A 17,642-nucleotide genomic window follows, 5' to 3' on the forward strand; every position below is an offset into this window, starting at 1 on the left:
CTAGGGCTAGGGCCTTTTTTCTTTTTCGTTTTTTTTTTTCTTTTTTTTTTTTTTTTTTTGGCGGGGAGGACACCGAATGGCTTTCATGGCAAATAATTCAAAAGGAAACTAATACTTATTTAGTGAGTCAAGCAAAATCTAGACATTTTTACATATGTTAATGATTTTAGTGTCTGCAGCAACCCTCTGAAATAGGTATTATCCACTTCTTTTTCAGATGAGAAAACTAAGAAAAAGAAAATAACTTTTTCAGTGTCATTGTCGGGAACACCTGACACCAAAACTAATCAACAAGGTGCTCTCCTATTTTAGAAGTTTGTTGGTTCTGGTGTTCTGGCCAATGAAGTAACCCAGATTTAACAGAAATTTATGTTGTTTTGCATTTCCTGAGCAGGCTAGATGTTAGGTAAATCTTGTCCTGGAATACAGAAAGTACCAAGTAGCCTGGAAGCTAGCATTTGTGCAGATTATCCAGTTGGCTACATCTCCACAGGCTGTTGATGGCTACACTTCAACAGTTTCTTCAAATTGTCATCAGCCCAGTAACTACCCTTGAGACTTGGTGTGGATCTTTCTTCCTGCTGGCAGAGAAATTGCATCGAGGACAGGTTGGCTTAAGTGAGCAAATATTTCCTGTCTGCAGTAGTGCCTCAGAGGCTAGCAGCTTGTATCCACCCAGAAGGTTTTACCTAAACCCTCATTACATAGGCATTAGGCATGATAAAGAGGAACCAGGAGCAGATTTTGCCTCCGAATGAAATCCATGCAACCCATAGAGACTCCCAAGAGACCTCACTTTATTCCTTTCATGTTAATATTGATATTATTTCATCTCCACAGTAAAAGACTACAGAGAAGAATTATAGAGTCTTCAGTCTTGTACCCGCTTCCCCCGCCCCCACCCTCTAGGAATCCCATATTTGTCATACTGAAATTAGTCATCTTCAAATTACAAAATCTGGCAAAAGGCATAATAACCTCAGAGTGTTGGTGATATGCAGACTCATGAAACAGGAAGCGAAAAGCCTATAACTCATGACCCAGAAAGAAGAGTTTTGATAACTTTGGTTAGCTGGTGCTTCTGAGGGCAACTTCCTGCTCTTAGTGGTATGTTTTCCTCTCTCTTATAATCTTTATTTTAATTTTGAGCTCAGGAGGATCTTTAGCTTCTAGTTAGAGCAAAGCTTAGAAAATTGAAAAGAAAGAGCTTCTAGCTTAATTGAAAGATGCAGAACAAAAATTCAAAATTCTCAAATTTGGTGTGGGGTCTGGCTAATAAAAATCTGAGGCAAAAAGTTTTCTTTCTCTTTCTACCTTAGTTATCCTTTCTTCTGACTCTTTTTTTTTTGAGATGGAGTTTTGCTCTTGTTGCCCAGGCTGGAGTACAATGGCACGGTCTCGGCTCACCGCAACCTCCACTTCCCAGGTTCAAAATATTCGCCTGCCTCAGCCTTCCCGAGTAGCTGGGATTACAGGCATGTGCCACCTTGCCTGGCTAATTTTGTGTTTTTAGTAGAGACCAGATTTCTCCATGTTGGTCAGGCTGGTCTTGAACTCCTGACCTCAGGCGATCTGCCCGCCTTGGCCTCCCAAAGTGCTGGAATTGCAGGCGTGAGCCACTGCTCCCAGCCTATTTGTACTTCTTTTTAAAAACCTTCTATTATAAAGACATTTAAATATGCAAAGGTAGAGAAAATAGTTTAATGAATTCTGATATACCCATCAACCAGTTTAAACAGTTTTTCAGCAGTCTTATTTCATATATAGGCCCACCCATTCCTTTCACCGCTATAATTATGTTAAAACAATTTCAGATGTCATTTTATCTGTAAATATTTTAGCACTAACCTCTAAAATAAATAAATATGTTTATACATATAACTGTAATGCCATTGCCATAACCACAACAGCCTTAATAGTAATTCCTTAATATTGTGAAATACCATTATCACACCTAAAAACTTAACAGCGTTACTTAATATTATCACATATCATTATTACACTTAAACAGTACTTACTTGATATTGTTTAATGTCCAGTCAGTGTTCAATAGTCTTGATTGTTTCATTTTTAAGTAGATTTAACGATCCAAATAAAGTTCATACACTGAAATTAATTATAAGTCTCTCGACTTTTTAATGCTGTAGGTTCCCCCTCATCTCTTTTTTCCCGTTACAGTTATTCATTTGCCCTAAAGTTTAGTTCAGTTTGCTTATCTCTAAAATGGTACATAAAAGTCAACATTTTTGAGAAATGAATGATTATGAAAGCTCTGTAGATTTCATTTGTTTAAAAAAAAAAAGATTAGATCTCTTCTAATGCCATTAAGAAATATTCATTCCTCCAAAATCTAAAATAAATGAAAAATCTGGGTTTTTTTAAATGACCTGTGAAGTTTATTTTCCTTATGTGAGAACTTCAGATGTAGACAGGTCCTTAGATATAATATAATTCTGTGTTTAAAGTTCGAAAACTATAACGTGTGGTAAGAAATCCGCTAGAGATCCACTAATGGGTATTGAGCCATAATTTGAAAAATACTGTTCTAATCCAATTGCCTTGTTATGTAGATGAGGAAACTGCATCAGAGAAGGACATGACATGCTCAAGATAACCCAGGAATACGTCTAAGACAGGAGACTGGAACTTCTAACTTTCAGTTAGTGCAGGGGCTGGGGATCAGATAGCCCAGATTCAATCCTGGTTCTGCACTCATGAGCTTAAGCAAATTATTTTTGTCTCTTTCTTGTGATCTACCAAATAAAGACAATAATATCATCTGCCTCAAAGTGTTAGGATGATTAAATGAAATGTGTACACCCCTGAGCACAGTGCCTGGCATGTGTTACTTTTTATTATTATTTATTTCATTATAACAGATAGGTACTAGTAAAAAAAAACAAAAAACAAAAAACTACAAGAGTAACAAATCTCAACTATTTAAATTGCAACATCTTACTTGATTTTGTAATATCTCAATTTTCTCCCCATTTTTTCTCTCCACACCCTAAAAGACAGAATACTTATACCTTGCTTTGAGAATTTTGTTATGTGCTCAGGATAATTGTTAAGATTTAAGAAAAAATATCATTAGGATTAAGAATAAGTGTTATTTCCCTTGTATATTTTGAAAAATGATGATATAATTGCTTGTATTTTTCTGATGGAAAAAAGCATTTAGGATTTTTTTCTTTCTTTCTTTTTTCTTTTTTTGTCTGTTTTTTTTTCTTCTTCTTCTTTTTTGGAGACAGTGTATCACTCCTTTGGCCCAGGCTGCTGAAGTGTGGTGGTGTGATCTTGACTCAACGCAGGCTCACCTAGGCTCAGGTGATCCTCCCACCTCAGCCTCCCGAGTAGCTGGGACCACAGGTGCACACCACCATGCTGGGCTGACTTTTTCGTATTTTAATACAGACTGGATTTTGCTATGTTCTGGAACTCCTGGGCTCAAGGGATTCTCCACCTCAGCCTTCCAAAGTGCTGAGATTACGGGCATGAGCCACTATACCCAGCCCAGTTTTATTTTTTCTAATTAGGGATATTTGTGGGCAGTCTACCCTAAATGAATGATGAAAATTAATACCTGTAGTATAAAAAATCAAATTATAGCATGAGACTATGAAATTGAATGCAACCGTAGAAAATAAGAAAAAAAACACAATTTATGGAGGCATTAAACATTTCTTGATAGAATTCACCACATTCTTGAAGTGAAATAAGGAATAAGGGAAAGTATTTGAAAATAGCCATAACTGAAGAAAAGAAGGAGATGAATGTGGGCACAGTGAAGATACTTAAGGAGAAAATGATTTTAGAGAGTTAAATATTCTCTGTCATGATTCTCTTACTTCTTATGGTGTAGATGCCTTATTGGAGGAACTGGAACGCTCCACCCTTCAGGACAGTGATGAATATTCCAACCCAGCTCCTCTTCCCCTGGATCAGCATTCCAGAAAGGAGAGTAACCTTGACGAGACTTCAGAGATCCTTTCTGTTCAGGATAACACAAGTCCCTTGCCGGTAACTTTTCATTTATTATAGTCCTTAAACATGGATGTTTGAATGCATTTCTGAAAATTAATTGTATCCCACATAAAATGATATGAAAGAAGAATAATATATCCAAGAAAGAGAAAAAATAATGCCTTAATGTTCATCTAAAGATGTTTTTGGAAAGAGGAGGAGAATTGAGAAAATCATCACAGAGGAATGAGTTTGAGCTTTTGAGAACTAATTTTTTTTTTTTTTTTTTTTTTTTTGAGACAGTCACACTCCATCTCGAAAGCTGGAGTGCAGTGGCATGATCTTGGCTCACTGCAACCTTCACCTCCCAGGTTCAAGTGATTCTCCTGCTTCAGCCTCCCAAGTAGCTAGGATTACAGGCATGCACCACCATGCCTGGCTAATTTTTGTATTTTTAGTAGAGATGGGTTTCGTCGTGTTGGCCAGGCTGGTCTCGAACTCCTGACCTGAAGTGATCTGCCTGCCTCGGCCTCCCAAAGTGCTGGGATTACAGGCATGAGCCATCGTGCCCGGCCAAGAACTAAATTTTTTCTAATGAGCACATGGTCACAGGCAGAGTATTGTCTGATTCACTGGGGATATTCTGTTACTGTGGGGGCATCAGAGATGCATGTTGCTATTTGACTGGAATGGTACTCAAGCCAGAGATCACCTGAGGAAGGCCAGGTGGCAGCTTAGACAAGTCTTCTCAGGGTGACTTTTTAGGGTCACCACTTCCCAGGTCTTATTTTCTGCTGAATAGATTAGGAAATTCAATTATTAGTTTACACGGAGATGATGAAGCTCTAGGGAACCAACTGAAGCTAACCAAACTGACAAGTGATTATATATATATTTTAAAAACCTAGGGCAGGTGCAGTGGCTCAGGCCTGTAATTTCAGCAGCTTGAGAATTTTGTTATGTGCTCAGGATAATTGTTAAGATTTAAGAAAAAATATCATTAGGATTAAGAATAAGTGTTATTTCCCTTGTATGTTTTGAAAAATGATGATGAGGCGGGAGGATCACTTGAGGCCAGGAATTTGAGACCAGCCTGGGCCACATGGTGAGACCCCCATCTCTACGAAAAATTAAAAAATGAGCAGGGTGTGGTGACATGTGCCTGTGGTCCCCGCCACTCAGGTGGCTGAAACAGGAGGATCGCTTAAGCCCAGGTGGTCGAGGCTGCAGTGAGCTATGATTGCACCACTCCGTCCCAGCCTGGGTGACAGAATGAGAGCTTGTCTCAAAAATCAAACAAAAAACAAAAACACAGAACTTAGAAATCAAATTTATTAATTTATGGTTACAGTTAAAGCAATCAAGCAAAGCAGCTGTATTTACTCATATATGCATTCTCTTCCTATGGATAAGTCTATATGGACGTACGTTATAATTAAAAAGGTTGCTTGATGAGAATGGAATTAGTGTAAGATGAATTAAGTAGATGCTCTTCATAGCTGGTAATTTTGTACTATGATGTTTTGATTCGTCATTGTTCCCTAAATGAAATAACCAGAAGCACAGACCTGAAATTTGAGCTCAGGGGTAGTTTACCCCCTAACTGTTCTTTTCTCCAAACACATACACAGTTTTAAGGATATGAATTTGTCTCTCTACTAGGGAACCATTGTCTTTGTCCTCAATGTTAGATTATAGCTGTAGGCTCTTAAGTGGTCTCCTGCCCTTTCCCCCACTACAGTCTGTTCTCAAGCAGCCAGGGTCACCTTTAAAAACTAAAGTCAGACCCAGTCATTCTTCTACTCAAAACCCCACAATGACTCCCTATCTCATTTGGAGTAAAAGCCATAGTCTTACGTCGATCTTTCTGGGGTGACCATATATCCTGGTTTACCTGAGACAGTCCTGGGTTTATGCTTGTTTTTGTCACATCCTATTAACTTTACTTTTTACCCCAGATTTGCAATTTTATTTAAAGTTTTCTTATCAGTATTTGCATTAAGTAAGCCAGTATGGCTTAACAGACCTCCTTCCAGCTTCTTCCATGGTCTCCTCTAGCAGTGTATAGAACACATATTCAGTGAACAGTGCTCTTTTTTTTTTTTTTCCCCGACATGGAGTCTCTTTCTGTCGCCCAGGCTGGAGTGCAGTGACGCAATCTTGGTTCACTGCCATCGCTGCCTCCCAGGTTCAAGTGATTCTCCTGCCTCAGCCTCCTGAGTATCTGGGACTACAGGCATGCACCACCATGCCCAGCTAATTTTTGTATTTTTATTAGAGACAGTGTTTCACCATGTTGACTAGGCTGGTCTTAAACTCCTGACCCCAGGTGATTTGCCTGCCTCAGCTTCCCAAAGTGCTGAGATTACAAGCATGAGCCATTGTGCCCAGCCAAATTCTGACTTAATTTTGGTTGAATGCAAAAGATGGCTAGTGATAACTTGCCTTTTTTCTTGATTCCGTTCAGATGAAACCTAGCTAGCAGCAACCGTTCAAGAATTATATGCAGGTGCTGGCTGTTAAAGCTAAGAGCTCAAGCACAAGTAGTCAGAGATAGCTAACTCTTCTGATCTTCGGTGGTAGCAGAAACATTTCTGAGGCTTTTCCCCCTGCTGGCCAGTTGGCAAACCACCACTCGTGCCCTCCCATGGTTGTGTGGTGGGTGGCCTGTGAGATGCATGGAACCTCCTCAGAGTCAGTAGAAAATGGGAGAAATTGTGGCTTAATGTCATACAAATTTTAGGAAATAGAGGCTAAGTAATTTTGCCATAGAGTATAGTGTAACCTAATTGTTTTATTAAAGCAGTTTTGTTATTATTTGTATATGTGAAGCTCTATTTGTTTTATTATATGGTAATGCCTTTTTAATTTTACAATTTTACAATAAACCCTTTCAGCAGTTAGCTCAAAACAAAACCAAAACAAAATGCACATGTTTAATTGTCTCAAGAAAGCTGATAACAAATATGCAACATGTGGAAAATATTTGTCAATATTTACCATGCACCATACAAGCTCACTATCCCTTTGAAAACCAGAAGGTACAAATATGGTGAAGAAGCTTTGGCATCTATTTCCAAAGTTAATAATTTAAGAAGAACATGCCTTAAAATGACTTCAACATGGCAGCTGCTGGAGGCCTATGTATATATCATTGTGAAACACACTTTCGCATTAGTATCAAATAATTCACAAATTAATTTTGCTCATTTTCAGTTCCACATTTGCTTGTCTTTGTAAGTAAGCTGGTAATAATTAATGAGTGATTTTCCATTGCAAACCTTCAAATAATGTTTTTTATAATAGTGTCGTTAAAGGTCTCAGTTCAAAAATGTATTAATTCCGAAATGTTTCAATTTTGTTTTTTATCCAATTCAAATAATCAAAATAAAATATGTGAGAATTTATTTCCTAGTCAAAAAGTGAAACATCTGACATTGTTAATGCCACTGTAAATTTAGTTGTAAAGCTCAACATTGAAGATAAACTGTTGTTTTGTTGTAAGAATAGGAATACAAATGTTAATAGAGCACGCATTGCGATAAAATATTCTTACCAAGTTAACAAGCTATGGAGCAGAAATGTACTTGGAATTGGTTGTAATGTGCACAAAATTTGTGACTGCATTCAAACAAGCTGCGGTATTCTGTCAGTCAAAATAGAAACTAAAATTGTCAAAATTTATAAATATAAATAAATACACACACACACACACACACACAGATTATATAACTGATCTACAAAACTTTTCTGACAGAAGCTGATATCAAATACTACCATGCAAGGAAACATTTCAGAATTACTATATGTATATTCCTGTCTGTGTTGCATGTCGTCAATTGGATTTCGGGAATGCCTGAGCCTTTGAAAAACCACTTTGTAAAGCAACCCAAATTTAGATTGCATTATGTTCAAGACCAGTTGAAAATTTTTGATCGATTACTCAATGAATGTAGCATGAAAATTCAGCCTTTGAAGCTTTTAGCAAGTTATAATTATGTAAAATAAGGCTTGCAAAGGAAGAAGCTCAAATTTCTCCCTACAAAAGCCAAGAAGGAATTGAACAAATCAAAAGATGAAAGCAGATATGGTTTAATTATCTAATTTGACAATTGTGCTTCAGAAAAATCTTTGATGTATTTTGAGTTCTAATTTTATCTGCATAAATTTTTATTCTCCACCAAAATGGAGAAAAATTGTGAAAGTCTATGATTTTGCAATATCTAGATTTGGCAAAATGTTAAAACAATCACAGATATAGACAACTTGAAAGTTTTATCTTGTAAGAAAATTATTGAAAAAAAGTGCTTTGAATGAAGGTAGAAAGACAGCACCTATGATAACATTGGCCTGAAATATTTACATATTTAATATAAAAAATGAAAAGATTCTTCATTTAGCAGAACTTACAGGTTCATCAGTATCTAGAGAAGAAATGTGTTCTCTGTTAAAAACATTACAGTCTACAGTGAAGCATCAATTAAAGTTGTCCACAATTTCAAATATATTAACCATAAAATGAAATTTTAAAAAAAGATTGCAGTTTTGTAAAAATAATAACTGTGTTTTTTTTAAAAAATGGAAAAAAACGCATGTTCCTAAAAAATGTCCACATCACAATGCTAGGGACAATAATATCTAAATAACCAATTAAGGTATGTGAATACATATCAAGAATAATTATCTGTACCATTTAAAAATATTCAGATAATCAATTTTTTTTTTTTTTGAGACAGAGTGTCACTCTGTTGCCCAGGTTGGGGTGCTGTGGCACAATCTCAGCTCACTGCAACCTCTGCCTCCTGGGTTCAAGCAATTCTCCTGTCTCAGCCTCCCGAGTAGCTGGGACTACAGGCACCCATCACCATACCCAGCAAATTTTTTTGTATTTTTAGTAGAGACAGGGTTTCACTATGTCTGGTCACTTAAGATGAGACAGGTCACTATCTCTGGTCTCAAACTCTCCTGACCTCTAATGATGTGCCTGCCTCGGCCTCCCAAAGTACTGGGATGGTAGGCGTTAGCCACCATGCCTGGCCAATATTTTTTTAAAGTTGCTTGAATGTTCACAAGTTTGTATCACTTTAAGATATTTCAGGAAATTTTTATTTTGAAAATAAATTTTGGATAGAATTATCTTATAGCTCCACTAATATAATAAGACCAAATTCAGGTCAATAAACATATATTTTTTTTTTGAGATGGAGTCTCACCCTGTCACCCAGGCTGGATGGAGTTCAGTGGTGCGATCTTGGCTCACTGCAACCTCTGCCTCCCGGGTTCAAGTGATTCCCCAAGCCTCAGCCTCCTGAGTAGCTGAGATTACAGGTGCGCACCACCACTCCCAGCTAAATTTTTGTATTTTTAGTAGAGATGGGGTTTCACCGTGTTAGCCGGGATGATCTGGATCTCCCGACCTCGTGATCCGCCTGCCTCAGGTGCCCAAAGTACTGGGATTACGGGCGTGAGCCACCGTGCCCGGCCAATAAACACATATTTTAAAAATGATATAATATGACTACTTTTGGAACCCCTTTTCTTTCTAAAAAATATCCCAGTCTGAGCATTTGGTGACGTGGCCACCTCATCTGCATGATTTGGCCCCTTCACTTGCTGCCCCTGTGTCCCTGGTTCACTCTGCTCAGGCCACACTGTCCTTCTCGTGTGTGGTTCCACAGAAGCTCCAGGTGCTTTTCCTGATGGCCTTTCCACCTGGATCATGTGACCCCAGATATTTGCTTTCTTTCCTCGCCTCCTATATAAGTCCTTGCTCAAGCGTCCTCTTCTCAGTGAGTCCTTCCCTGGTCAGTATATTTATAATTGCTGTCTCCCCCCACTTCCCATCTTCTATCCAAAAGATTAATTTTGCATATTAATTTCTTTATTATCTGTTTTGCACCACCGGAATGTAAACTGCAGGGCTTACAGTTTTGATTTGATTGTTTTGCTTTTTGACTGCTACATCCTCAGTCCTGGCACATGACAGGCCCTCAATACATATTTGTTCAATAAATAAATGAATTGCCGGCCAACCACCTTTTAGATTCACATGTTATTTCTTTTCATATGTCAAGTTTAATAACATTATAGTGTCCCCCTAGGCACCATCCTGTTTAGTTAAAGGAGCTTAGCTCTGACCCATTTTATTTGTTTTATGGTTCTAATCTAAGGAGGATCAACTACTCTATTTCGGTGGTTTTTAGGCAAGAAGGGGCTGCCAGTGTTTGTTCATATGCCAACTACTCTGTTTAGAATTTGGCTTTTCTTTGTGGGATGGCTGGTAATTCCCCTGGCTTGTGAAAGAAGAGCTCATAGATATGCCACTTGTCAGTCCCCTTTAAAAGCTACGAACATCTATTAACTATGGGTATTATTAAGCCTCAACATTCTGATAACAAAAATGTATTCTTTGCTCTTCTCTTGTCACTTACATATTTTAGGCGCAGCTCGTGTATACCACCAATATCCAGGAGCTCAATGTCTACAGGTATTTTTTTTTCTATTAAATGCTTTCAAAAATTAAAGTTAGTAGATAATTGTTATCAATCTTTGTTTGGGTGATAATTTGTTTTGCAAGTGTTTATTATTAGAACTCCCATATCATCCTCCTCTTTCCGTAGTCTTTGAACATTGGTAGAATTCTGCAAAGCTGACTTGACAACTTCTCAAGGTGCCTGGCTTCTGGAGGGGTTGTCTAGGCTAGTGGGCCCTGCTATGTCCGTTACCACCTAAAAAAGTGTAAATACTCCCAGAGTTACCACAGATGTTTTGTCCACACTATTCCAGATGTTATGCTTCAGTTTCCTGAAAGATAAAACACACCTGAAGAAACGTCAGCAAGATTCTAGCAATGTCAAACCTAGGATGAGGGTTAAACTAAGACAGTGGGTCTCCATGGCCAACTGATGAGTATTTACTTTTTCTTTCCATATTTGCTCAAAATTTATATAATGGGTAGAGGGATTTCCTTTTATGAGAAGTTCCATATTGAAACAGATACACTTACTAAATCATTTCTCCTGGCTAAAGCAGAATTGGCAGTCTGAAAAAATAAAAAGGTTAATTTACTTATTCTCTCCTTAGTTATAGCTTGCAATTTTTAACATCAGACAACTTTCTGGAAAACAAATTAAAGGGCACAAAATATAGATAGTAAAGATTCATGCTTGGGAAAGAGTGCTAGACCACACCTTATTTGGTTTCAGGATTGCAGTCAGTAGTGCACACATGCAAGACAAAAATAAGGCAAGAACTGTGCTACAAGAAGTTTTCTTAAAACTTCCCTCTTAAAGATGGTTTTTACTTTGGTGAAGGTGAGTTCAATTTATTGATACATATTGCCAGTTTGTTCTAGTTCCAAGGATGTTGCCAGGTGAGAATTCCTCCTAGTCTTTCCCCAGTCCCTGAAACCCCAATGAAAAATAAAAACAAAGCAAAACAATAACAAAAAGTGGCTGGCACACAATAGGTTCTCAGTAAATATTTGGTTTCTTAAATCTAGGAAACCGAGACTCCAATAGAAATGCGAGTGAATGCATGAACATATAACGTGAAAACTAGCCCAACCAACAGCCTGTATATCTGGCACTGTGATTAATTGATGCTCTGCCAATACTAACTTATTGACACTCTCTTCCTCATAGTATGGGCCTTTCTGGCCTATTTCCCATGATTTCCTCCTTCTCTTGCTCTATATTCCAGGGGAGCTGACCCCTTGGGTTTTCCAGGCTCCAGGATCCGTTGGTCCTCATTGTCTTCAACCAATGGGAGGCACTGTGGAAAGACTGCAGGGTAAAAAGCAATGAAATCCAGGGCATTTCCCCGCCAAGTCGCTCTATTTCCATAGGATCTCTGTCAGCAGCTTTATCTTCTTTATGACTTCAGCTGGAGCACAACAGGTCTGCTGTGGTTTCAGCTTCTGCCTGTTGACTTGGGCCCCTAGTTCTGGTAACTTTTCCTCTTTTCTTTGTCCCTTTGGCTTAGGGGTAGTAGTGACTTCTGGGTTACTCAGTGTCTTCTGTTTTGCTTCTTAGCTCTCCCCTCACCTGTGTAATCAAGTTTCTGGACTAAATTCTTTCTGTGTACTCATGTAGTTTGTGTTTTCCTGACTGGCCTTTGAGGTACTCCCCATTACTGAATGATATTTGCTGTGTAGGCAGGCCTCTGTGGGAGAGTGGCATAAAATCTAGGTGACCTAGTAAATATGTAATAGATAGATGCACATCCCTGAGACTGGTGTCACTCTGAGCTGGCAAGAATAGCATATAAATGGGATATTAGACACACAAACTATATTCCTGCATTCTGTTTCTTCTATTTACTCTGGCTTGCTTAAATGAACTAAACATTGCTTTTAACATACCTTGAAAGTATTTTCAATACTAGATCTGAATATAACAATGGAATAACATTTCTACTATAGTTACATATCAATAGCAACATGAGCAATAATTTAGAAATGTATCTTTTCCATAAACAAAAATAATTCTGCTAATAATCGAGAGGAACAAGTCATAAAAATATAACAGAGAAATAAGTAGGGGGAAAAAACTCAGCACAATGAAGCCCCTTGCTTCAGTCTGGATTCTTTGAGATGCATCTTTTGTGATTTGTGTTACTGAAATCTCTGAGCAATGAAGTAAGTTGCTGCTGATGACATAGCCAAGCATCTTTACTATCTTCAAAAGGTCAGGGAACGAATCAAAGGCTCTTCTCTTTTCAGGAATATTTCCTGCAGCAGGCACTTTAATTTGTAATCATTAACTCTTCAAGGTCTCTCATTTCTTATGTAGAATTTTATACTGTTTACTCAATAACTGTTGGAGTATTGTAACAATGATCTGTTTCCCTTTCTACACTGCACTAGGACTCTAGTGAAAAACCAGTGGGAATTCTTTGAATAAGCACAAATTTGCCCCAACTGTGAGATGGGACGGTTTTTAGGAATATACAAGCCCTGCTAAGAAACTGCATTTATTCTACATTTGGGCACAGGGCAGCAGAATGTGTTCACAGTCCTGCTGCCTTTTGTATTCCCAAGCCATTTGCCTGTGGCAGCACCTACCAAGGGATTATGACTGACCGAGCTGTGAGAAAAAGCTCCACTGTATCTTCTTGGAAACATCTAAGATGGATTGAATCAATTACTTGCATACTTGACCATTTTTGCTCTCAGATTAAAATAAAAAATCTTGCATCTAGTAGAGGGCAATGTTGTACCTAAAAGATAAATCTTTTATCTTAAGAGATATCCATTTTCCTCTTATATTTTCCTTGTTGTTAAATAATCAAAAATAAGTGAACATGAGACATGTCGTATCCAAAAGATAGTCTTTTCTTCTTAAGAGAGAAAAGTATCCACTTTTCTTCTACTTTTTTCCTGGCTGGTAAATACATAAAGATAAGTAGTAAGTGTGTGTTTTCATTTTTGAAAATATATTTAGTGAAAGACAGAATATTTACTTTTATTTATGGCTTTGCATCTTTGTGCAGATGAGAGAGAAAAGGCTTGAGTGGTCGTGAGACAGAGGGTTTTGGTTTGGTGGGTTGTTAGCTAAGCTTTGTTGATTAATGTTGATTAAAAACATGATTCCACAGTCAGTTACCTTTTTATACCTTTTGACCCAGTTATTTCACTTCTTAAAATTTACTCTATATAAATGATCAAACATGGGTGCAAATATTTGTTTAGCAGTATTGACTATAATAACAACAGAAAACAATCTAGGTGTCCAACAATAAATCATTGGTTTAATAAATTGTATAATACATTATATATTTGAAAACCATATAGCCTTTTAACATTATTTTGGCAGGTAATTCAGGACAGACAGCACAAACTTTGCAGTTTGCAGGCCCAAGCTCTTTGTTACTTGCCAACTGTATTATGTACAAAAAAGTTTTTAACTTCTCTAAGCCCCAATTTTTTCATTTGGAGGTGACAATACCTAGCTCTTAAGGTTGTCATTATAAAAGATTTAAAGAGAACCTGTGAAAAGCTCTGCATGGAGTGTCAGGCATAGTGTAGATAGACATTCAATAAATGCTATCTATTATGGTTGCAGAAGATAGAAAAATGTTTGCATAAGAGTAGGAAAAATGTATAATTTGAGTTTTCTAAAATTACACACAATCAGAGTTAAGTGTAAGGGTATCAGCCGAAACGTCCAGAGTAATTGCCTCCTGAAAAGGGGATTACATGTGTTTAAAATTTTTTCTTTATATTTCTCTGTAGTTTTCAAATGTTCTACACTTAACATGTATTAATTTCATATTTTAAAACAATTTTAAATAGAAACCTCTACACCATGACTGTATTTATGTACTTTACTGAAGGTTGTTTGTAGAACCATTGTGTGTGTGTGTGTGTGTGTGTGTAATAACAGATATACAGGTGAATTGCACTACTGATGTCTCATCTGACACCTCCACTACTTCATCTGTTGGCCATGTGTGTTAGCTATTTTCCTAGTATAGATGATCTGTGTTTTGTTTTACTTTAAAAATACAACTTAAGATACAAAAGTATTTCATAAACTCATGTGCGTAAACAGTCGCAGATTTTGGAAATGTATACATAGGGTGAAAAATGAGACCACCCCACTTAGAGTCTTTCCTCTCACCAACTCGTTACCAGCTCCACGGGTAACTGCTGTCAGGTTCTTCTCCTTACAGACTTATGTGTGTGCATATTCACTTATGTACATGGGCTTATAAATTTACATAAATGAAAGTATATTTTTTCTTTCTTTTTTTCTTTAATTTGAGACAGGGTCTCTCTCTATTGCCCAGGATGGAGTGCAGTGGTGTTATTTTGGCTCACTGCAGCCTTGACCTCCTGGGCTCCAGTTATCTTCTCATCTCAGCCTCCCAAGTAGCTGGGACCATAGGCACGTGCCACCACACCCAGCTAATTTTGAAATTTTTCATAGAGATGGAGTCTTCCTGTGTTTCCCCGGCTGGTCTTGAACTCCTGGGCTCAAGCAGTCCTCCTACCTCAGCCTCCTGAAGTGCTGGGATTACAGACGTGAGTGACTGCACCAGACTGGAAGTGTAATTTTCATATTGATCTGGGCTTTTGTTTTTTTACATTAACAATGTATGTTGAAAGTCTTTCTTAGTTCACATAAATCTATGGCTGCTTAGCAGTTGCATGTTATTCTACAGCATGGATGAGCCATAGTTTATTTTCCTTTAGCTCTGTTGGTTTATTTCCAATTTGCTCATAGAAACTATACCCTAATAAATGTCCTTGCATATATATTTATATATATGTCCAATTTTTCTGTAGGATAAATTCTTAGTAGCAAAATCGCTGAATCAAGTGGTATATGCATCTGAAATGTTGATAGACACTGCCTTGCAAAAGTGTTTATAAATTTACTTAACCACCTATGGTATATATAAATGTGTATGTGTATATATATATAAAATTCATATTTTGCCAACACTGCATATTATCCCTCTTTTAAAATTTCAACTGATAGGTAAATATTGGCATCTCATTGCTTTAAATTGCAAATTTAAAGATTAATGAGGTTGAGGTATTTTTATATAGTAATAAACATTTGAGTTTCTTTTTCTGAAACCTGCTTTTTAAAAGAATCCTTAGCTCAGGTTTCTATTTTTCGAAATTATTTATAGATTTCTTTAAAATCTTGAATGTTATGTTTTAAATATTTGTTTATATTTAAGTTTTGTGAACTTAGCTGTATCAGTTTGTTTTTTCATTTTTGACATCACTTCAGAATTTTGTGTCCATCTTAGGAAAGCCTTCATTACCCCAAATTGTAAAATATATTCTTCATTTTTTTATTATCATTACATTTAAAAATATTTGTATCTATCTTTAATTTGTCTCAAATGTATTCATGTATATGGTGTGTTGGGGATCTATATTTATTTTGTCCCAAATAGGTTGTTATTCATTGAGTGGAGTAGTCTGTTTTGGATGATTTGAAATGCCACATTGATCATATAGGAAGTTCTTTTAGGTGCAGGGGCCTGTTTCTGGGTTTTCTAATCTACTCCTTTGACCTATTTGTTTTTTATCTTTATCTTTTTCTTTTTCTTCTTCCTTTCCTTTCTTTTCTTTTCTTTCTTCTTTTTTTTTTTTTTGGTTTTTTTTTTTGACAGGGTCTCATTCTGCTTCTGTTGTCCAGGCTGGCATGCAGTAGTGTGATCACAACTCACTGCAGCCTTGGCCTCCTGGGCCAAAGTGATCCTCCTGCCCCAGCGTCCTGAGTAGCTGAGACGACAGGTGTGTGCCACTATATCTGACTGATTTTTAAATTTTGGTAGAGACAGGGTCTCCCTATATTGCCCAGGCTGGTCTTAAACTCCTGGGCTCAAGCAGTCCTCCTGCCTCAGCTTCCCAGAGGGATCACAGGTATGAACGATCACACCCAGCACTATCTATTTTTTTTTTTTTTTACCAACATCATACAAATTTAATTATTGTTACTCTATAAGACACCACATCTATCAAGACAAATATTCCCTCCTGTTTTTTTTTTTTCTTTAAAACTTTTAATTTTTATAGAGACCAGGTGTCTCTCATGTTTCCTAGGTTGTTCTCAAACTCCAGGTCCCAAGTGATTCTCTTACCTGGACCTCCCAAAGTGCTGGGACCACAGGTGTGAGACACCACACACCCCTCCTATTTTTTTTTTTTTCAAAATTGTCTTGAGTGTTCTATCCCATAAATGTTAACATCACCTTACTAATTAGCTTGAATAATTATGTCAGAATTTTTATGTGAATTACATTGAATTTACAATTTAATTAGGGGAAACTGACGTAATATTTATCTTCATTTATGTAGGCCTTCTTTTCTAAAAATACATTTTATTGTGCATATTTAAGGTGTACAATATTATGGGATATGAATAGTTAGTAAAATGGTTAATATAGTGAGGCAAATTAACATAGTTATTATCTCACACAGTTACACATTTTTGTTTGTTTGTTTTTGTGGCAAGAACAGCCAAAATCTACTCATTCAGCAGGAATCCTAAATACAACAATTTCATTACCGATAGTTCTTATGTTGTACATTAGATCTCTAGGCTTGTTCATCTTACATATCTGCTACTTCATATTCTCCAGCCTGCATGTCCCCATTTTCACTCCCTTTCCTACCCCTCATCACCGATATATCTGCATATTTGACCTTTTTAAATAACAAAAACAATTCCACCTATAAGTGAGATCATGCAATATTTTTCTTTCTTATTTAACTTAGTATAATGTCCTTCCAATTCATCAGTACTATGACAAATAGCAGGATCTCCTTTTTTTTAAGGCTGAATAATATTCTGCTGTGTTTGTGTGCATATTTCACAATGTCTTTATGCCATTGGTGTCCATTCACTGATGGACGCTTAAGTTGTTTCCACCTCTTGGCTATTGTGAATAATGCTGCAGTGAACATAAGAGTGCAGATATCTTTACGAAGTGGTAATTTCATTTATTTTGTGTATGCCCAGAAGAAGGATTCCTGTGTCATGTGGTATTTCTATTTTTAATTTCTTTAGAAACCTCCATATTATTTTCTGTAATGGCTGTATCAATCTACATTCCCACCAACAGTGTATAAGTGTTCTTTTTTCGCCATACCCTGGCCAACATTTGCCATCTTTTGACTTTTTGAGAATAGCTATCTGTTTGTGAGTGGTATC

The 17,642-nt window shown here is 37.0% G+C and overlaps 1 protein-coding gene across 3 annotated transcripts in view; it reads left to right on the plus strand.

The window, feature by feature from the left end:
• The window catches only part of LPXN (leupaxin), a 56,689-nt gene that overhangs the window by 3,794 nt on the left and 35,253 nt on the right, over nt 1-17,642 (plus strand). Inside the window, exons 2-4 of one of the 3 annotated variants that reach the window (XM_011968433.1) lie at nt 604-608; nt 3,863-4,020; nt 10,404-10,450. In XM_011968433.1, the coding sequence (XP_011823823.1) occupies nt 604-608; nt 3,863-4,020; nt 10,404-10,450 (210 nt within the window). The remainder of the gene's footprint in view (nt 1-603; nt 609-3,862; nt 4,021-10,403; nt 10,451-17,642) is intronic. The other 2 variants (XM_011968434.1, XM_011968435.1) reach the window with 2 other exon arrangements.

Source organism: Mandrillus leucophaeus, unplaced genomic scaffold, assembly GCF_000951045.1.
Source record: "Mandrillus leucophaeus isolate KB7577 unplaced genomic scaffold, Mleu.le_1.0 Scaffold842, whole genome shotgun sequence".
In the NCBI taxonomy this organism is placed as follows: Eukaryota; Metazoa; Chordata; class Mammalia; order Primates; family Cercopithecidae; genus Mandrillus; species Mandrillus leucophaeus.